Source organism: Pelmatolapia mariae, linkage group LG18 (assembly GCF_036321145.2).
Source record: "Pelmatolapia mariae isolate MD_Pm_ZW linkage group LG18, Pm_UMD_F_2, whole genome shotgun sequence".
Classification (NCBI taxonomy): Eukaryota; Metazoa; Chordata; class Actinopteri; order Cichliformes; family Cichlidae; genus Pelmatolapia; species Pelmatolapia mariae.
Window position 1 is genome coordinate 25021430 of NC_086243.1, and position 23120 is coordinate 25044549.

The 23120-nt window shown below is 41.1% G+C and overlaps 1 protein-coding gene across 3 annotated transcripts in view; it reads right to left on the bottom strand.

Moving 5' to 3' along the window:
- LOC134617384 (microtubule cross-linking factor 1) overlaps nucleotides 1–23120 on the bottom strand; it is a 79258-nt gene that overhangs the window by 20078 nt on the left and 36060 nt on the right. For all 3 annotated transcript variants that reach the window (XM_063462607.1, XM_063462608.1, XM_063462609.1), the window contains exons 4-10: nucleotides 22036–22095; nucleotides 19472–20860; nucleotides 13595–13735; nucleotides 10901–11002; nucleotides 8089–8313; nucleotides 4755–4925; nucleotides 411–578 (exon numbers count right to left, since the gene is read on the bottom strand). In XM_063462607.1, the coding sequence (XP_063318677.1) occupies nucleotides 411–578; nucleotides 4755–4925; nucleotides 8089–8313; nucleotides 10901–11002; nucleotides 13595–13735; nucleotides 19472–20860; nucleotides 22036–22095 (2256 nt within the window). The remainder of the gene's footprint in view (nucleotides 1–410; nucleotides 579–4754; nucleotides 4926–8088; nucleotides 8314–10900; nucleotides 11003–13594; nucleotides 13736–19471; nucleotides 20861–22035; nucleotides 22096–23120) is intronic.

Consider the following 23120-nt stretch of genomic DNA (forward strand, 5'->3'; position numbering starts at 1 on the left):
GGCACGCTGAACAATTAGGCTCAAAGCTGAATTAATTAGTTTGCGCAAAGACAGATTATATCCATTGTGCAGTGCCAAGAGTGTGATTCATCATTATTTCCTTGGATGCTGTTCTTTTTTTAAATTTAATCGGTGAGGGGAGATTATGAATGTTCGTTTGTTTGTCAGATGTGATATGGTTTAAGACACTATTTAGAGCTATTATTCATTTCAGTGCTTTACTTTCAAAATAGAAAACTGGCCAAAGAGGAGCAGTGAACTTACAGGTAGAAAAAAGGGAAAACAAAACAGGTTTTCTCTGAGTGCAAATAGGCAACACATTTCCTGTCATCCTGCTGCTTACTATTTAAAAAAAAAAAGCAGATTGTGTCCTGTCCCTTTAAAGGTGGGTGCTGAGACGCCATCTGTACCTGGGCGACATGGCACTTCATCTCTGCCCACTTGACCTCCCAGGCGGCTTTGTCATTGGCGTAGGATTGCTGCAGTTGGCATCGCCGCGCCTCCTCCTCCCGCAGCTCCTCTCGAAACTCCTCCAGCAGCGTCCGCAAGACCTGCAGCACTCGACGTGTCTCGCCGAACTGCACGAACAGGATTTAGACAAAACAATCATCAGAAACACACATTGGGCAAATTGTGAACGAACACACTCAGAATCCTTATCTTGAAAACTGTGATTCGTTCAACCCGCGTCCTTTTTTCTCTGAATCACCTCGCGATGAACCTGCTTTGTGAGCGTTTTATAAAATCAATTTTACTTTTCTTGTCTATTCTACTCTATCTTTTTCTATCCTTGTCCTTTTTTTGACCTCATCGAGTAAAGAGCTGAAAGCTGGGTGAGAATAAAAAAAGGTTTAAAATTCCTTCAGAACTTCTGAGCAATGCGCTAATTACGGCTGCAACAAAAACTTTCGTCATCCAGGATCTGGATTCGGATTCGTATGGCTCATGGCTACATGAGCAGCAGCATCCAGTCGAGCACAGGGAAAAGAACAGCGGTGCTTGCCTGAGCTGTCTGCTCAGAGAGGTATTTGCAGAGCCGTTTGCCTCTGGTGGTCCTGCTGTGGAGAGGCTTCAGGTCTTGGCAGGAGGCAGTGAATCACAAAAAGAGTCTGATCACCTCGAGGTGTCACTACAGTGCTGCCGGCTCTGAGAACATAACATGAGCGCAATAGTTGCAAACTATTGTTTGCTTGAGTTTTATATAGTTAATTTTTTATTTATGTTTTTAGGGTAAATAATACCAAAACAAAGATAAGAGGAAAAAGGTATCCAAAGACTGAGGCTCTCATTATAAAAGGAATATAAAAGCTGTGCTTTTACCTTTCTAGCATACTGTATATAACAGAAGTCAATTAAAGAGCCACAGGCAGCCCAATATGATCCTAAGTGGGCCATGTGAGAGAATTTGTTGCACAGTAAACTCAAAATTTTCCCGTTGCTTTTAGTGTAAAACAATAAAAAAATGTTCAAATTTAATGAACAACCCATCTACGGAGTACCTGATGAATGATCTGAGAAAAGAACCTGAGATGTTTCTCCCATATTAGCCCCAGAACTGAGTTTAAAATCTTGATCTCGACTCCATCATATTGTTAAGACCTCTTAGTATCATATTATCCCAATAGAGCTCTTCCCTCTCAGACTGCAGGCTTACTTGTGGTTTCTGGAGTTTCTAAAAGTAGAATGGGAGGTAGAGCCTTCAGCTATGAGGAACCAACTCCCAGTTTGGATTTAGGACACAGATATTCCTCTCTACTTTTAGGATAAGACATAAAAGTTTCCTTTCTGATAACACATAAAGTTAGTCCTGGAACTGATTCTGAGTCTGATTTAATCAAGGCTGATCAGCTTTTAGTTATGCTGCTATAGGCTCAGCCTGCTGGTGGATTTCCTGTGATTCAGATTCATCGATCATTTATTTTCTATTCCCCTCTTTTAACTTCCTGTGTGTTTATATCCTTCACAGTTGTTACAGTTTTCATAGTAGTACATTTTCACCCGTACAAGATTAAAAACAAAGGGGCCATTTGACCATTTATATCACTTTCACCAGAAGAGATCATATCTAGCAGACGTCACAGTCGCAAAATCATTCAGCCTGGGTTTTGTTTTCTTATGACCTGCTCCTATGCTTCTTCTCCAGCCACTCCCACCAGTCCTCAGTACATACACCTCCACCTTTGGTAGATTATCTTGATGCCTGACCTTTCAAGCATTCTGTTTTCTTAACCTTTCCTCATACTTTGGATTCTGCCTCAGCCTGATCCTCCCTGTGCTCCCCGTCTGCCTGTTTTTGTAACCTTGAACCTGTACTATTGAAGTAAAACTCACTTTCTGCCTTTACAGCCTGCCTCCTGTTGTGCTTGTAAGGCCACAGGATAAAAACAATCAAGGTTTCACAGGTCTCACATTTCTATAACTACAAGAATGAGCAATCACTTTCACTCAGAAGTCGCTATAAAACACAACAAATTCTACAAGTGAGTTTAATATAAAGAATGAGGACCACGGGCCAAGTTTTGAAGAAATGAATCGGCTCCTATGAAGCATTTCTTTACTTTCCCTTAAATATGTAGGTTGTCACAGCACAATGAGCCACTTTACAACACCATCTACCATTGTGATTTAAAGCTAGTATTAAGCTAGCAACAGCAGAGAATTTCTAGCATCAGTCTCAGCATCAACAACCAGAAACAGCGATTAAACCTCGTATGAATGACTTATGATTTGTGAGGAAAGTGGAGTGAATGGAAGATCCCACCCATGTTTAAGCAGCAACACAAAAACCACAATCTGGTTCAAACGTCGTTGCCAAAACCGGTGACGTCAGCATCCGAGTGCTGTGAAGTCAACGGTTAGACGTCTACATTCAGCTGCTGGAAAAACACCACGTTCACAGATTGCTTAGTCTAATTAAAGGAGGAGCTCTCCCTACCCCAAATGTGATGAAAGTTCACAACGACTGCAGACGAATATCTTATCTGCAGTATGTAGGCTATTCATATATGCTTAAGCACTTCAATCATATCAGCCAATTGCAGTACCCGAAGGAATGAAGGATTTCTTCATCACCAATCTGACTTCTGCCTACTTTCTTCTCTGGTTGTCACTGAGAACTGTGAATGACCCTTTCACATCTTAAAATGATCTTATGTCACTAATATCGCACTCTGGCTGCAGGACCTATGATCTGTGCTTGCTCCGCTCTGCTGCATGTGTACAAATGCTTACTATACCAAGTCTGCATTCCTGCCCTCACGTTAACCTACTATGCACGCTTGTTCACTGCTCACATACTGAAGCTACAATGTCAGATCATTGCACACACCATTTTTGAGATGCTGGGAAAAATCAAAACACGACAAAGTAGAGCACTTAGTGCTGCTTAATAATGCATTCAACCCAAAATGTCAAGCTACTTTCTTTACTTTAACAGAGGGGTCAGCTGAGGTACTGAAAGGAGATTTCATCACATGAAATATCTAGAAACTCAAAAAAAGGAAGCTCCTTTTGTCTCCTGATGTTTGCATAAACAAGAAGCATAAAACTAGGTTTACCCAAAATAATTACTGTCTCTAGCCAGTTATGTAGGTCAAAATTCCCATCTGCATACTGTGCCAAGCAGCTCCAATGAATATCTGCCAAACACTCATTTGCACACAATGAAAGAGTAAAAAAAAAAAAAAAAAAAAAAAAAAAGGTATAACCTTCGGTATGTTTTCTTTTTACAGTTACTGAAGTCTCCATTACATTTAACTGTATTCCACTCCGTTTTACTAAACACAGCTTTGAACCTTTTTGTTTGGGTTAGAGCTCACGGTCATTCTGAAAATATAAATTCATTCAGCCAGAAAACTGTGCTGAAGAAAGAACAAAGAAACCGTGTTATCATAACTGCACTAAGGATGATGTAGCTTGAAACAAATAGTAGTAGAACTGCAGCCAAAGACCTTATTTCATTCAGTAATACCATCGTACAGTCATCGTGCCTCAAACTTGACATCCTATCCAAGTTTATTACATTTCTGATGCACGCTGTGCGTGTATTATACTCATAAGGTTGCCAAATTCATGCTTTTGAACGCAGTAAGTGAGAGTCATTATGTGAGGGACCATTAACAAGCTTTTGCTCTTTAAAGTGCCCAGAAAGACTCCACCAGATGAATGACTCAATTTCAGATCTTTGTCCTAAACGTGCAACAGAAAAAGACGATCTTATCCACATGGCTTAAAAATTGCAATAAATTAAAACATTACTGGGGCTCAGTTTGGGAGTATTTGCAAACAGTGTCGGATTCAAGACGGGAAGAGGCTCTGACTGGATAGAGATCAGGGCACACTGTGGTCATGAAGGGATGGACATGATACTCAGGTCAACGCTGGCAGGTAAATGACGGTCAATTGGTACTTTGGGGTCCAAAGTGTGCCAAAAGAAATTCCCCACACCCTTACACCCCTACTCCCAACCTGATCTATTCATACAAGCCAGGATGGTTTCATGGTTTCATCATGTTTACAGTAAATTCTGACTCCACCATCTGAATGTTGCAGCAGAAGTCGAGACTCATCGATTTCTAAACCAGGTTGTCTTGACCATGTCTACATGACACGAAAGACCAAGTCGCTGCCATATGATTGGCTAATCAACTAATCGTGTTAATGAGCAGCTGAACAGGTGTCTCTAAAACGGTGTCTGCCTTTTCACATTTCATAAAGCATGTGTGACAGTGGAGCTGCTGTAAGAGGTGCTGTACCTGTCTTTGGTGCTGCAGGTGACGGTCAGGTGACGGCAGAGGGATGATGGGTGTGGTGTCGGAGACGTCCCCTGGAGTCTGTGGTAAACACAGTCTGTCGTCTCGGTCTGACTCCCCCTCCGCCTGCTCCATGATCACTCCCAACTCTGGGAAGCCCTCCAACTTCTCAAACTGGAACAGATGATAGAGCAACAAAAAGCCATGTTTTCATTCGTGCGCTTAGTTTGTGTTTTTTTTTGTTGTGTACCAACACATTCTGTTTCAGGCTCACAATCGCTGAGCCTTTCCCAGCATGCAACAGACAGAAGGTAGAGACACACCCAAGTCTTTCACCAACACATCTGAGCTATCTAATACGAACAACAAGTCATGCTCAAAATCCATACCCGTGAGTTCAAACCACACAAGTATTCAGTCTGGGTTATTTTGGAGGAAATGAACTCACACTTAAGTTATGCAAAAATTATTATTATTTTTTTCCTTTTTTGACAGCTGGATAATCTGCTCCTTCACCCATTTAATTCCTTAATTTTCCACCTGAAAAACATCCTCGAAATTCAGTCAGTCAAAGCTCCACAACTCTAAGCCCTCAAATGAAAATCTCTGGGCTCCAAGGATAAGAGACACATGGGAGAATTTTGAAACACAATAAGTCGCCGTCTCCTTATCACCAGGTGACAGTGAGGTTTGCAAAACTCCAGCGAAAAAAGGAAAAAGGGCATTTTTAATAAATGGGAGCTCTGTAACGCCGCAGATATCGATGTTATGAACTTGTTCTAAAAATTCTCGGCTGTAACTCTAATAAATTTGATGCAACAGATAGAAAGCAAAACAAATGATCGAGCGTGGTGTAATGCTGTGAAACCTTTAAAAAAAAAAATAGCAGCAAGTTGCACATTAAATAACACACACAAAAAATTCACACTTATGATGTAAAAGTTTAAAAAACTTGTGTTTCAAATATACTTGGCATTACAGAGTTAAGATTGCCACTGATTGAACTGCTTTGGACTAGTTTCTATTATACTCTGAGTCTGTGAAACTGAACCCTGGTCCTGGTACTAGAAATGTAGTTTCGTCCTATATCGTTGCATGCATGTCAGCAAAGACATACGTCTGACCGAGGTCAGCAGTGCGGGGAATCATGGAGAACACTTGCAGAAGGAACAGCGTGCACTTACAGATCTTTCTGTATTTGAGGCATTGGACTGTACACACTTAAAATGACAAAAAACGACAATGCCCCCGCACGATTAAGAGGCGGATACAGTGTTTGCTGCTTTGTGCTTTAGACGTTACATATCACAGCCTTCTCAGTGTGACTTGTACAGAAGTGTAGTGTGGCCTTCCCTGTCAGTTAGAGGAGCTCAGTGCTCTTTATGCTTTCTGTTCCAGGGAAACAGCCTAGAGGCAAAAATCATTCATTCAGGTCTATGGAGTGCATCAATCAGAAGATCCTCAAAAAACCCAAAACAAACAAGCAAAAAAAATCCAAAATATTTCAAATGTTTCTCGACACTCTGACAGAAAAAACAAAGCAGAAGCAACTGAAGCTGACTCATTTGATTTCTTCAGGTGTTATTCTTATACCATATTAATGCTTTTTAAATTGTATTTAATGCTCTTTAATGCTATTTAAACCTTTTATGGTTCACACTACACCCTGCATTCACCCATCAGGGCAATCTGAGGTTCACCGTCTTGCTAGAGGACACTCGTTCCTTGGCTTATCCAGCCTGCAGGTGGATGTTCTGATTGAAGGCTGACCCCATCCAGGATTTACAGTTGTGTAAAAGTTGCCCGAAGTAAAGTAAACTTATTCACAACTACACCATCTTCTATTGGTGGTGTAAATTTGAGTGTATTTATTATTCTTACTAGGATGGTTTTTGTTTCAAGTGTCCTGACACAGGACAATGTGCAAATGAGAATGTTCTCAATATAGAATCGTGAATAAATAAAGTTACTTAAATTTGAGTAGATTAATTATTCTCTCCACGTAATTGGAGAGTTTTCCTCTCCGATCATGTTTAGCGTTAATAAACTTAAGTTATTCTGACAACAAAGCCAGCGCAATCTCAAACGCATGGTCTCAGCAGCCTTGAGCCTTTGCAGACTAAACACCAAAATAAGTTCAGCAGCTCTTTCTTTTTTCAACCTTTTTTTGTTTTTTAAAGGTGAGAAGCATCAATTTGCTTTACTGTTTCTGAATCTAAGGACTGTAAAGCTCTTTGAGGGTATTATGATGATTAAAGGATATAAAAAAAATCAAGTTTAAGTGAGATTTAAGGTCAAGGTAAGATAAGGACGATGTAAACACACAGAAAGAAACCTGCTTGTAACTCGCTGCTCCACCATCTGTACACAAATTAGGCTTCGATGAGTCGTGATAGGAAAAAACAAGGGATTTAGAAACAGCAGCACAGAATTATGCAAAACAGCTCATTCGAAGAAAGAAAATAAATTCTCCACCAGGAGGAAATTAAAGGAAAAGAAGTTATCACTGCTGGCTTCGGTGCATAGAGTAATCCAGTGAGTGTATTCATCTAAGAAAAACAAAACTAAACACATGAATCTTATAAATTAGGAGTTTAATCAACCAGGGGCAGGAAAAGATAACAAGGAAAACATCGACCGCTGAATCAACAAGGTGAGCAACTAATGGAGTCGCTCAATCAGCCAGCCAACCAATTAACCATTGGTCCTGCAGTACACCAGTAAGAGGCACAGGGCTGGAAGTGAATCAGGATGAGTCACTTGTTTGTTGTCGTTTTCCTCGTGTTGTTCCTAATGATTGACTTAAACCACAACCCACCTTATCTGCAGCATTTTTAAGGGATTTGGGTTACTCCGACAGCATATCTGCACTGAATTACAGCTTCCTGGAACTTTATTTATTATTCAGTATATCCATGGTTACCTTTAATTCTCACTGGATGATGAGAGTAATGGAATGAATCCAAAATGCTGACTTCTGTGCAACAGATCATCTTCATGGATGATGCAAAAGGTAAAACCAACAACTGTTTCTGGATTCTGTGCAAAGTCCCCCACAAGAGAGTGAAGTGAAAATATTGAAAAATTCATCAGACTCAGCTGGCTGCGGGGCAAAAGTTAAAAAGAAGAAAAAAAAATCTTTTCTGCTATAACTCTTTGATCCTTTCTCTTTCATTCCCTAATTATTATTTTATTAACAATTATTTCTTTGCTTCATCATCACTTGTGTCTGGTTTCTGGTGCAATGAAGAGTCAAAGCGCTCACAAATGAAGAGAATCATTTCATCGATAAAAGCTTAAGTAAAAAGTAAGTCCACAAAACCCCTGTCGGACTCACCTCTGGGTGCACTGAGTCGTCTCCAGAGTCTTCCTTGCGTCCGAGCCTCCAGTGCATAAGGATCCACCTGAGCTTCATGTAGATGATGATGATGTTGCGTCTATAGAGGCGGACCTCTTGTTGCAGCATGGCTCTCTCCTGAGCCCAGGGCACCTCGTGAGTCTGAAGGCCCTGCAGCTCTAGACCCTCACGTTGGGCCTCCAGACGTAAACGCTCATCATCCTGCTGCAAAAAAACCCTCCATTCATATAGTGAAATAAACAAAACAGAACTATCAAATACATACATACATATAAAATCTTTGTTTATTTGGATTCAACCATCCACTAATATCTTCGTTTTTGTACTCCAGCATGCTAAAACGTATGTTTTATTTTATGGTATTGTAAAATACACCTGAGAAACTGTCACTAGTCGTCTTTTCCAGTGTGAAGTTTTTCTTTAGTGTGTTGTCAAATATGAGACTTTGCAAGAATGCTTTACAGCACTGAAAAATCTGAATTATTTTTCACATTTTAACCAGCCAATCCACAAACTTGTTTTTTTAAAAAAATGTATTATGTGCCAGATTATGGATTCTGATTCATTTTGATGGTAATAAAGAGGCCAGTGAAAACTTCAAGTTTTTATGTTCAATAGTTTTTGAGGTGTGTGTGTGTGTGTTGGAAGTGGGTCAAGGGCCCATTTTTCAAAAACTATATCTTAAAAAGTATCTGATATATAAAGCTAAAATTTCACACCAATCAGTATATACAGTGGCTTGCAAAAGTATTCGGCCCCCTTGAACTTTTCCACATTTTGTCACATTACAGCCACAAACATGAATCAATTTTATTAGAATTCCACGTGAAAGACCAATACAAAGTGGTGTACACGTGAGAAGTGGAACGAAAATCATACATGATTCCAAACATTTTTTACAAATAAATAACTGCAAAGTGGGGTGTGCGTAATTATTCAGCCCCCTGAGTCAATACTTTGTAGAATCACCTTTTGCTGCAATTACAGCTGCCAGTCTTTTAGGGTATGTCTCTACCAGCTATGCACATCTAGCGACTGAAATCCTTGCCCATTCTTCTTTGCAAAACAGCTCCAGCTCAGTCAGATTAGATGGACAGCATTTGTGAACAGCAGTTTTCAGATCTTGCCACAGATTCTCAATTGGATTTAGACACCAGACAGGTCAGGGATAAAGTTATTGAGAAATTTAAAGCAGGCTTAGGCTGCAAAAAGATTTCCCAAGTCTTGAACATCCCACAGAGCACTATTCAAGCGATCATTCAGAAATGGAAGGAGTATGGCACAACTGTAAACCTACCAAGACAAGGCCGTCCACCTAAACTCACAGGCCGAACAAGGAGAGCGCTGATCAGAAATGCAGCCAAGAGGCCCATGGTGACTCTGTCCGAGCTGCAGAGATCTACAGCTCAGGTGGGGGAATCTGTCCATAGGTCAACTATTAGTCGTGCACTGCACAAAGTTGGCCTTTATGGAAGAGTGGCAAGAAGAAAGCCATTGTTAACAGAAAACCATAAGAAGTCCCGTTCGCAGTTTGCCACAAGCCATGTGGGGGACACAGCAAACATGTGGAAGAAGGTGCTCTGGTCAGATGAGACCAAAATGCAAAACGCTATGTGTGGCGGAAAACTAACACTGCACATCACTCTGAACACACCATCCCCACTGTCAAATATGGTGGTGGCAGCATCATGCTCTGGGGGTGCTTCTCTTCAGCAGGGACAGGGAAGCTGGTCAGAGTTGATGGGAAGATGGATGGAGCCAAATACAGGGCAATCTTGGAAGAAAACCTCTTGGAGTCTGCAAAGGACTTGAGACTGGGGCGGAGGTTCACCTTCCAGCAGGACAACGACCCTAAACATAAAGCCAGGGCAACAATGGAATAGTTTAAAACAAAACATATCCATGTGTTAGAATGGCCCAGTCAAAGTCCAGATCTAAATCCAATCGAGAATCTGTGGCAAGATCTGAAAACTGCTGTTCACAAACGCTGTCCATCTAATCTGACTGAGCTGGAGCTGTTTTGCAAAGAAGAATGGGCAAGGATTTCAGTCTGTAGATGTGCAAAGCTGGTAGAGACATACCCTAAAAGACTGGCAGCTGTAATTGCAGCAAAAGGTGGTTCTACAAAGTATTGACTCAGGGGGCTGAATAATTACGCACACCCCACTTTTCAGTTATTTATGTGTAAAAAATGTTTGGAATCATGTATGATTTTCGTTCCACTTCTCACTTGTACACCACTTTGTATTCATCTTTCACGTGGAATTCCAATAAAATTGATTCATGTTTGTGGCTGTAATGTGACAAATTGTGGAAAAGTTCAAGGGGGCCGAATACTTTTGCAAGCCACTGTATCATCAAACTCTGGACCATAAAGTTTATGTGTAAATTGGTGACAGTTGAGCAGAAAATGGTCAGAAATTTAATGATTTGGAATCAAATTACCCAAGAGACACTTGGGGATAAATCATAAAGTACCAAGAATACAAAACATTAGGAAAAAAAAGACAAAATTATGAACAAAAACAAATTTTGTTGCAAAGCTAAGAATTAAACTCAAACTTGAATCAAATGAAGAGCAGTTTCATTGATAACACATACTGAAGACTGTATCACATCAGTGTTGGTCTAAAAATATTCATTCAATAAAAATACTGAAACTTTCTTTCCCATCAGATGGTGTCGTGCACTTAAAATTCTGCTCAACCAGCAAAGATAGAAAACCCAGCAAAGTGTGATGCCGCTGCTCCTGCGCTCATTCTCTGAAGGTGTTCAGACTGAATAACCGTACCTGAGGCAGAGAAGCGACGGCCTCCCGTTCCTCCGTTGCCGCCCTCATCCTTCGCTCGTGATCCAGACGAAACTGGATGTCAGAAGCAGGCGTGTCCCGGAGCTGAACCCACAACAGCACAGCAAACAATTATTTAACCACATCCCTGGATAAATTTACACACATACTGATGTCTCACGATTGGTCTTGAAGCTATAATTGAAAGTCAAACAGGGATTTGTGGGCGAGATTATTCTACTTGATCATATTTATAATTTTCAATCCACTGCAAAATAAAAACTCACCAAGGAAGACGAGGGGAAAAAAAACCCCTCAAATGAGATCCGAGTTTTGTGCATCAAAAAACCCCATTAAAGCTTCTTCTGCAGCATCTCGAGAAATGATTAGAATTTAATGCTGCTCATTTCAGGCTGGACTGTTTCTTTATGCTTTATGATCAAATTTCAAGCACTGGACTTTTTCATTTTTTGTGAATTACCAAAGAGTTACATTTGCTTCATGTCTAATCGGGCAGGTGTAGAATGGTTTCTATCCCCAAAATAAATCTTTAGAAACATGCGAAAATTGTTAATGCACTAATAAATGGAGAATTTGCAGTTGAACTGATTCTTTTGTGTAAAAGTTTTCTGAAAGCGTATCTTTAAATATGAAAATGAGTTAATTTCCAATTAAATATGAACTAATCTGCATAAATTACCAAGTGATAAAGTGCATTAAAACAATTAAAATGCTGGAAAAAACTGGTGCTAAAAAAATTAAAGCTAAAATATTACATGCCAACTGCAAAAGAAATTGGCAAAGTTTGTTTAACTACAAGTGAGATAAAAATGCTCTTAGGGAAATGATATGTCCATGTTTATGGTTTTGAATGTGATGATTCGTCTTCGGTCTTCAGCTCTTTCATAAGACATCCGCATCTTTCCCTCTAAAAATACCCCAAACTGCAGACTGACAATTTGGAAATTGCAGCAATTTATAATGCGATTTCTCTTCTCTATCCTTTGCTGGGACTATACTGTACCCTCCAACAGCGAGTTGAGCTGTTCAGCGTGTACTGACCCTGGATCGCCTCCCTGTCAGCCCAATGTCAAATGCAAATCACACAGGCCAACAGTGCACTGCTAATCCTGCCATATCCAAGCTGCTTTCCCCATTCATTCACTGCACCTCGCAGATTATACTGCAGCAGAGAGCGCTGGGACAAAAAGAAATCCACACGAATGTGCTATAACTGTAACTGTAATAGTTGTGTGTCACATCGCTGTCGCTGCTGCCAGTGCTCTGCATTACATAACAGCCGGCAATTTCTCTATGAGCACAAACATGAGGCAGCGATTATGAATCACGGTGTCCTGCGATTACACAGCCAGTTTATTAATCAGCCGAGTCACCGAACGAGCTACCAGATCTGAGATGATGTGTGCTGGTAGCGCTCAGGTCTTTGATCTTCTGTGTGTGTGAGGGGAGGGGTATGGGTATTGTGGTTCCCCTGTGTCAGCTGCACTTTTACATACATTAAATATGCTGAATCACGAAAGTAATACTGGTAGTGATGAACCAGAGCCAGAGGGCATCGTTGCAGAGTGCACTGCCTGCAGATTCAGCTATAATACACTAAATACACACACAGGCCTAACAAGTCATCCTAACGTACTGCAGTTGTACACGGCTGCTGTTTAAAAGAGCAACAAACTGCCCGCCCACCCGCAGATGCATACAGGATCAGCAAATCTGCTGCAATGAATGAGCAAAATGTTTTCAAGCTCCTTTGAACTTTTATCGGTAATCAAACCTACTTCTCGTCCACTACATCAAAGGTTCCCTAAAGTTTCCTGGCATCAAAGTGTCCAGGGGTGATACAAATTTTCAAAGAAAGAAGAAAATGTGAAACCGAAGGAGAAATAAAATAAATTGAACATCAGTAGCTGTGGGAGTGGATTTTAGTGTGGAAGTAGAGCGAGTGGATGAAGTGACATCGTGTTCATCAAGAAGTGACCGTGGCTGGAGTGTCACTAGACATGCTGGACTTAGAGGCCTTCTGGACAGTTCAAATTTAACCCACTGTCATTTACAATCAGCCAAATTTGGAGTGTATTTGGATACAATGTAAGATGCCTTTGTTAGGCACCAACATAACTTGTGCTTTTCTTCTTTAATTTATAAGTAATCTGTGAAATCGAACTTTACATTTGACCTGTACCTGTACCTAAGTTCAACTTGAGTCAACTCCAAAAATCAACTCCAAACTGTAAACCCCTGACTATCACCAAACAATGTCACAAGTGTAACAGAACAGATATCATCAGCCGGCATGCACAGATCACTTCCACTTCAAAGGTAAGCTCCGCATTCATTGTATCTTAAATACTTGTGTCAGGTTAGCGCTAGAAAAATCTGGAGATAGAGAGCTGCAACTCTCAGGAGAGGAAATAAAGTATGTAAATAGGAAGTCTCAAAGCTTTGCACATATCAATATGTTGAGATCTAAATGTTTGAGTTAGTTTTGGAGTTGCTGTTTGGAGTTTACATTCATCCTGCAGAGCTGCACTTGACAGTTATTCACCCTGCGGAGCATTTGAATCAGTTGGTGATGGAGTAATATAAAAACAGTGTTCAGGTCAAACAAAAAAACAAAAAAAACTGTCCAGATTTATGGTTCAGACTTAGCAGAAGGGAGATGGAGGAGGCACTGACCTCTACTTTTAAAGCCAGGGGCCTGTGGTACCTAGTGAGTCCAGTGGCTCCCCTGCTCTGGGCCTGGCCCCCACCCTGGCTCTGGGGCTCCACGCCTCGCTCCTGTCCTAGACGCCACTCCAGCTCATCCCTCTGACCGGACTGTGAGTGTCGTGGGGTGGGGAGAGGGAAGGAGAGGGGAGGGAGGGGAAAGGGGGTGGGGGTGGGGGGGTAGTGTGGACGGTGGGTGTAAGGGATTAGGGGGATGGGTGACAGGTGCGGGATACAGGGGTGCAGGTGGTGGTGGTGGTGGTGGTGGTATTGGAGAGGGAAAGATGTGTGAGGTGGGTTGTGGACAACAAAGACAGAAGACACCAAAACAGTGTGAGGGGGACGAGAAAGCGGGCAGGGAAAAACAAAAACAAAAACAGAAAATGGGTAAAGAAGATAAGCCGAGGGGGGGTAATAATCAACTAACAGACTACACGATGTGGAGAAGAACAAACGGACTACAGTACGAAGAAGAGCGCAAAGAGGAAGACCAACTTAAAGATGACGGCGTATGAGAGAGATGAGAAGAGAACGAGAATGAGGATGAACAAAATCATGGGCTGAAACATCTGGCGGGAACACAAAGAGGAACAAAGAGAGGGAATCGGGGAGGAAAAGAATGCAAAACACTTGTTATGAAGCGCATGCAATGAGGGATACATGAGTCCAAACCAACAGCTGAGAGATACCACGGCAAACTGCAGAGCTAGCACGCTAAAGGTTTTCAATACATGCCCGTGCACAGCCGTGTGTGTCGTAGAAGCAGTAAACTAAAGGGAAGTTGCATCTTGAGCCTGTATGATGCACATTGTTTTCAGACAGTACAGCATTGAAAATACACTGAAGTCATTGGAGGCTTCGGTCAAGCTTTTGTAGCAACATGCTAGCTGCCTCCTTTGTAGCAGTGCTCACACATTTCTTCGAGTGTAATATTGCTCCTAGCAAGCAGTTAAGTCATCACACCAAAGAGGTAAGGTATTTATCAAAGAAAAAAAAACAATGGTAAGTTTATATGCTACAACAGAGCGACTTTTATTGTTTCCACCTTGTGAGTCCGTGTCGTCTTTCGAAAATTTAGCGTTGCCAACGAAACTTTAGCAGGAAATCCCCCGAATGCAGCTTTGGGAATTTTGTCATGTGTGTTTGTCTGTTTGGGTTTTGTCAATGCAAAAATGCAGCAACATTGTAAATTGTTGTTCCCAAAAGTTTAATAAATAGGTACTGGGGTCAAAAGATAGATGGGATCCATCTTATGATTACTGAATAAGGGGCACCAGGGGCCCATGGTCCTTTCCCTCTTTACGCCTCTGTCACAGAGTCTCTCTCTCTTTTAATGCATTTTTATTCTATATATCAAATATGTTTAGAGAATATTTAACATTTAATATTTTACATGGCTGCAGTGTGAGATATAATTGGTGTTACAGGCAATCCTAATGCAGGATGTGCTCTAATTTCTTATAGTTTTTCTTTCTATATCTTGCAATGTTGACAATATTTTCCATGAGTGTTTGAGAATCATTCAGAAACTATCTTCTAAGTTAAGAACAACTTCTTCAGAGCCTCATAAATAAGTATATGAGGTTTTTGTCATTATTACAAGAATATTTTCAAACTAAGCTGTTGTTTTTATTATAACATTTTAATATCATAAAAATCCCATAATCACAAAACCTGCATTTTTCATTTTAAGGGTGTTGCTCTCAATATAATTGAGGTTTCATTATCACAATGTTATTACAAAATTTCAGTACGGCCGAGCCATTTTTGTATTTTGGAACTCACGTTAATAAAACTATTTTCAAATAGATAAATTGTCATAATTATAACTGAGAGAAATCTGAAAATGAGAAAATACCAAGATGGTGAGTTATAATGTAGGAAAAAAAATCAGTGAACATCAGAGAAGTTTTTAAGGGTGAATTTATACATATGAATATTTTAATTGAGAACACATCTTAAATTGTATAATTCATTAAATATACTTCTTATTGACACAACATACTTAGTCATAAAGAGATGTTTTAATGATAATTTTCAGGTAGAAATACAAAAAAATTACAAAATAATTACACAAAAATGCCTATTTTTACTCCTTTCTGAATGCACTTTTATAAAGAGCTTCATATATAAATTTATTACACACACATTAACTACATTAATTACATTCTGAAGCTTAATCCACCTTCAGCAGTTCTCAGTGCTTGAAGGCTTTTTTCTTTTCTTTTTTTGGAACAAGTCAAGGTTGTTAGTTCAGCGGTTAGCTTTAACTAACCCACCCAGCTTCACCCAGACTAACAAGTGAATCCTACAGGCAGAGGAGCAAAGCAGAAACAAGTCATTGGACAGAATGAGTATGGAGGCAGCTTCACTCTATTATCTCTACAAAGCACACTGGGTTCTTCAAGGGAGAGATATTTAAAGAGCTGTTTGTTTTATTCCATACGACAGTCTGGTTAATTAGAAATGACATCCAAGATGTCGGCCTGATCATGCAGCACAGGAATAATGAACCTGCTTTGGTAGAGTACACTGTATGTTGACATGTTGATTTACACTATAAAACAAGGACGCGATAAAACAAGGACAGAAAGCAGGATGCCAGCCAGCGAGGTTCTTCCACAGGCAACTCACACTGCCATGCAACTCCGTTTCAGACTCTTTTTTTGGTCTAGCACAGGTTATTTTAGTGAGTGCACACATTTTATGGTTTGTCTCCTTGACAACACCATGGAGTATCCAATCCCACGTGTGTCTGTGTGTGCGTGATGATATGTTGTGCAAACATAACAGCTACACCATTTTTGTGTCATAATGAGTCACAGTAATGATAGTATCGTGCAGCGGAGCTATAAAGAGAAAAATACCAACTGAACTTCATGCGGCAATTTGTAGTGTCAAGAAAGTCGAGCCAAGTGGAAGAAGCTGCTAAACTCCTTTAGTACTTACTCCATTCACACCAAGCACCCTTTCAAGCACCCTCTTAAGCCAGCCACTCTCCTTTGGCCTTGGCTGACTGGAAGCAGGGCAGCTGCAGACAGTGAGTGCATGGAGAGGGAGGCAGGCAGGCAGGCAGGCAGGCAGGGCTTCTGGCTATGAGGATGTGCATGAAGATGCAGATGTGAAAGCAGCAGCAAGAGCAGCAGCAGGAAGCAATGGTGGTGGCAGTGGGTCTGGGGAGGGGTGGCGGTGGTGCCAGTGTGGTAGAGCTGGGGTGAGTGTGGGGCCTGACACTGTGTGTTACTAAAGCCCTGGAGGTTTATTAAGGCCCTCAATCTCAATCTTCCTTTAAAGCTTACGGTTCAGATCTTTTCCAGTGTATCTAACTTAGCTCAGTTTCCTTACTGCTGGTTGACCAGTTGAGATGCTTCAAAGCATTTAACTGCCAAACGTCTGTCTGCAACAAGCTCATTGTCTCTTAGGTAACTTTTGACAACTCGTGTTTAATCTAAAGAATCAGAGAGCCTGTTTACACTTTGTTTTAAAATCCATCTTGGGCATTTGTTTATCATGTGCCTCTCAGGTGTTTTATTACTGTCCAAGTCATAAACAGGTTGTCAAGGCTGTCAAGGACGGAGGTCCAATTTAGGGAGCCAAGAGCTGCAGTGTAGTGGTTTACTTTATTTGCCTAACATTTGCGAAAACTCCCCTCACTCTACTTGTAACAAATCATGTCAGAGTGGTGGTTTATGGTTGTAATTATAATTTTTTTTACAGTTATATATTTTTTATTCATTACCGATGGCATTTATTTACATCAACTGTATTCAGGTACCAAGGATTAGAGTGCTATGACATATAAAACAGAACAGTTCAAATTCTCTTAATCTTGTTTTGAGTTGGTGTAGTATGACACGAAGCTCATTATTTCCTATCTTGATGCACCAAGCAAAGGCTGTCATTGGCCTACACTTTGTGAATACTGGCACTAGAGGTTAAAGGTCCCTTGTACACCAATCAGGTGCCCAATTTGTGTTGCAAGTCCTAGCATAGAAAATAAAATGCTAAACGAACTGTTCCAACTATTGAAATTAGCAGGGAACCTAATTTCTGCCTTGGAAAATGTTGAAGGACGCATTAGAATTAATACTCCAATAGATTTGTGGCCTAACCAAAACACAAAAGCTATCATATCACAAAGCGTCTCATCTACATCTACTAGTCATCTACACTTGTATTACCCACTGCCCACTTATGATCTGATCTTCCAAGACATATTTCAAAACTAAATGTAAACAGGCCGGAGGATTCAATGATACTGAAAATCAACAAGATAAATACCCAAAGATAGCAGATGAAGGCTTTTGCTTTCCCTACCTCCCGTTTACTACCATTATATACCTATACTAACCCAAACCACACTACAAAAATATAACATCCATTACTCACTCTATGCAAAAAGCTTCAGGAATCAACGTTATCAAATTTAGTCTGTACTGGGTCTTCGTAAGACATTTTTTCAACCAGTTAAAAGTACTCAAATAGTACTTTAATACAATTAGAGAGAGACACTGTTTCCCCAAATTGGACACTATAGTCCCCCTAGTATATAAACTATATATACTGTACGTAGTTTACTAGGCAGACACATGATGCACTGTATGAATGTTGACAGGGTTTAACAAAGTTCTGCACTTACTGGAAATGACAAGAGAGAACTCTGACCACAACTGTCATCTAGCATCATGTCTTGTGAATGTTTGCAACTTGTCAAGCTTCACATTAGAATTAATATTAAATTCTTCTATGGTGAAGGAAACAATTTAACACACAAATACTAAACAATGACTAGCTGGCACTGTCATCTCCTTTCTGAAACCCCACCTGTCCTCCTCGGTTTGTCTGATAAATATTTGAAGATTCTCTCTTTTTCCAAATATGCAACCGTGGCGACCAACGCGAGAGTTCCACACAAATCTTTATGCCGGTCATGAGTACTAGCCACGTACTTTTAGAGCACTTCATGCAGTCTCACTTGTCAGTATGAACATACTTATGCACCCAAGATAGTGAATGTAAAAGTGTCTTCTCTACAACAACATTGCCAACGCTGTACCTCGACCCGTCCTGTGTGGTACGCTGGTGGCAGCTCATTTAGCCTCGAGCCGAGACTATGAGGCAGCCACAGCGGCAGCAGAACTCCCCAAAGTTTTCATGCGCAGTTTCATAAGCAGATTTTTACACAGAACAGGAACCTTTCCTACATTTTACCCCTCATTTCTTACATTGGACTTGAATGATTACATTGAGCCTTCACTCTCATAACTCAACATACGAGCATTATATGAAGATAGACAATGAAAAAGTCAGAACCCATCCTTCACGCCGTTTTTCTTTAATGAGATTCCTTTTGACAGGCACGGCTGTGCAGTGTGTGTCCTGCTAAAGATTAGAGCTGCACCTTTAATTAGAGATGCTTTTTCTGCTGACTTGGACTCTCATTTAGTTTATTTTGGCCATAAATGTGTACTAATGACTGCACACTTAGGGACATTTAACTCAAACCTAAATGAATTCTCACAGTTACAATATACCACTGGGTATACTCATATCCATCTTAATTTTGCCTGCTAGTTAAAGTCATTTTTTGGACAATTTAATGTTTCCTACTGCTTTTCAAGTTAATGAAGCCTTGATATTTGCTTCTCATAAGCTTAATATTGTCTGGAATAATCAGGAGCTTTAATGCTAATTGATGTTCTTATTCACAATTTTTATAGAACACGAAACGTTTTTCTTTTTGGAAAAACAAAAGTGAAAAAGAACATCTCTGTGTACCAAAACATGTCACCTTACAGTACAGAAAGGTATTGAAAAGGTCAGAAGAAGGCTATCCATTGAACTCACCTGGAAGTCGGTCACCAGGTCTCTGCCAAAGGTGCCAATGGGAGAGTCACGAGACATGGAGGTGACAGTGGACAGGAAGCTGCTGGACTCTGTGAGGTTTGGCATGGGTGACAGATCATCTGTCCTTTCTCTCAGCCCCTCCCCTATGTGGTCCAGCTTCTCCATAAAGATGTGCAGCTCAGTGCGGAAAGCCTTCATGCGGGTGTTAATGGTGTCCAGGACTTGAGTGTCTGGTTTGGATCCAGAGGCCACCCCACCTTCGAGGCTCTCTCCTGTCGTCACCAGGAGCCTGCCCTCAAAGACCAGGCTGTCAGTGTCCGTGATCAAACGGTCCACTGTCTTCCCGAGCCTTTCTGCCTCTCGCTTCACATTAGCGAATGACTCCCGCTCTTCCCTTCTACGATTGGCCAGTTCAGTGGCACTGAGTTCGCTGCCATCTGATGGTTTGATGCTTCCAAACCCCGAGGTGGTCGCTGTTTTCTCAAACAGATCTTCAGAGTCACTCTCACCTCCAATAGGACCTTCTCTCTTCGGTTGGAGGAGGAGAAGTCGCCCTGCTTCCTCATCCTCTGCAGCTTCTCGCCGGCCCGCATCACTCTCCGCATCGCTGTCTCGAGGGCTGCCGGTTCGCAGGCCCAGGTGTGCAGCCAGGTCACAGCGCTGGACATTAGACATGAGGACACGGTTCTCATATTGCAGCTTCATCACCTTTCCGCTCAGCTCGTTGATCTGCATCCTGGCTGATTTAAGCTCCTCCATCAACATCCCACTACTGGAGCCATTACCCGTGCCCCCGTTCCCAGGTTTAAACAGTACCCCCTCACTGCCTTCTTCGCCAACGGCCCCAGAGGTGCTGCTTGGACCAAATTTGAAGCGATTGAGTTCAGACGTAAGCTGCCTATTGTGGTCCTCAATCTCTGAGATGGAGCGGCGCAACAGCTCAGCCTCCTCCTCGACAAACTGGAGATGGCGACGAAGCTCACTGGCCGACTCCAGCGCATCGCCGCCATATGGAGACGAGGGCATGCTGGAGAAAGGCTCGCGCCCAAAGCAGTCTCTTTCATACTGACAGCGAATGTCTTCGTTCTCCGCTCTTAAGCTGCGGTTCTCCACCTCCAGCTCCACAATCTTTCTGCCCAGAATGTTAGCCTCCTCCTCCACCAGCTTGAGACGCAATCGTAGCTCAGCTTCTCGAGTGGTGTGAGGGCCACCGCCAGAGCACTCCGCGAGGGGAAGGGGACTATCCACGTCCCCGTAAACTGATTTGTACTTCTGCAGCTCCTGCTCAAGTTCATCCTTTTCACGGCCGAGCTTGGCCATCTTTTTCCTCATGAGGCTGGACTCCTCTTTGGCAAACTGCAGCTGGCACTTGAGGTCCGCACTGTCCTCCTAATGAAATAAAAATGACAGTAAAGCTGCTGTTGTCTCATACTTTTGTTATTGTCTAAAAACATCAAATAAAAGTGCCAATCCAGTCCAAGTGCAAGTTTTTCTTACTATAACAGAGCATTTTATTCTATTTTGTATAGTACTTTATTCTATTGTATATAGTTTTTTATTCTTGTTGTATAGTATGTTATTCTATTTTATCTTATTCTATTCTATTGCGGTTTTCTTAACTTTTACTGCTCTTAAACTTGTACTTTCTGCCGTAACCAAAAAATGTCCCATATGTGGGACTAATAAAGGTTTATCTTATCTTAAAAAGTCAATACCGATGCCTCCAGACTGTGGCTTTGTAGCACCAAATCCGTTTGTTCATAGTAAGTGGCAAATACAGTATAACAGCAAGGAGTGCATGGATAGATTAACCAGTTTAAAAACTAATGATAAATCTAAATTTATTAAAAAGAAGAAAATGTGCACAGTGAGCCACGGAAACAGAAAAAAACCCAGAGGTCTAATCACTAATTGTTAAAACTAAAAGTGAGAAAATAATAGATTCGATAATTAAATTATAGAGATTGCATATATGATCGATAAATATGGCTAGAACAAAGGCTGTGCAACAGAAAATGTTTTATTACTGATGCATAATTTAAGAAACTACTTAAATTAGCTAAAAAGAATGACAAACAGGGGAATAAAGAGTCAAATGTTTAACTAATTGCGATGAACATCCAGTTCTGCCTTCAAATAGACGTATGACTGCAAAATGTACCAAAATGACCAAACAGACTGAAAAAAGGTTGGAAATCACTGCAATACATAATTTAGCCCAGAAGGCAACAGTACATTTATTGGACTGGATAAAAGCAGTAAGCGGGCTACAGTAAATGTTCTGCCGAAGGCTCAGCTTAAATGTTGCAGCCTGGTTGTTTTCCTGTTATCTTCACTTACGGTTTCTCATTTTAAACTTTTGACTTCACACTTATTTTTCTATTTTCTTTCCTCTTGTTTTGATTTCTTTGTTTCCGCCTTCAGGATGTTTTTTTTTTTCTTTAATTTTATCAAAGCTGCTTTTCTCTTTAAATCTGCTAATCCACGCCTGTAAAGGGTTGAAAAAGAAGTGCCTTATTCTCTTTCTGCAGAGTGAGTAACACTGACATCTTTTTATTATTTACCTGACTTGTGGATTTCTTGTCTTTAAATGTTTCCCTGCTACCTCGTCGCCTCAGTGCAGTCTGTAAAAGAGCAAAACAGAAGAAACGGCTCATCAGAAACAAACTTCTTCACTGCTGCACAAAAGGAAGGACATTTTTAAAACATGCCAACATTAAAGCAGAGTGATAAAGAAATAAGAAGGCTATTAGGGAGGATCTCTGCAGCTCTATTGATATTTCCATAAATCACAATGACAGTGTTTATATAGACAATCACGATGATGGCTTTTGCTAATGTGTATGCCAACTCCCTAATGTGAAGAAGACTCTGGAAAAAAGAAGCGCATTAATCTATGTGCATGTGTTATATAACATTGGCATCATCAGGTCAAAGCTAGATCTAATAAGGAAGTGTTTACTTTAGATCACATTGCACATCATGACATAATTACTGTCAGAGACTGTCCTGGTAATAGCCTGCATCCAAGGCTAACATCTGGCTAGCATGTCACTCTTTGTGTGGTTGAATGGAGCGGCAGATTGAACAGACAATATATATGATTTATATGAATAAACTAAAACGCCCCTTGAGACGATTCTGCTTTTTATTCAACTCAGAAAACTTGAAAATTCAGATAAAGGCGGTTTAATGTCTGTCATGTCTGGTAATGTATGATGCACCAGGGTGCTTAAGATCCCATTCATAGCTCAGTGTGACAGAAGTCTTATCCCGGCTCAGATTCAGTGACACATGGTGCATCCACGACGCTCGGAGGGGAAAGCATCTGCCCGTCCAGTGGGGAAATCTGTCCTGTAGCTAATACAACAGTAGGCATCGCACGCAAAGCCTGGATAAAACAGGGCCTTCTACACGCCAGCTTAGTCTTACTGACTAATAAAATCATTCATTTTTTATCAAGTCACTTTCTTACATCAGCTACAGCTCTATCAGACTGGGACAAGATAAATTATCACAGAGAGAGGGAAAGGGAGGGGGGGGGGGGGGGGGGGGGGGGGGAAGAGAAGCGAGAGAGAGAAAAAGAGGAAGAAATCCCCCTCTATAAATGCAGAGCCTTTTCCAGGAGCAGACTGCTGCCCCGGCAGGG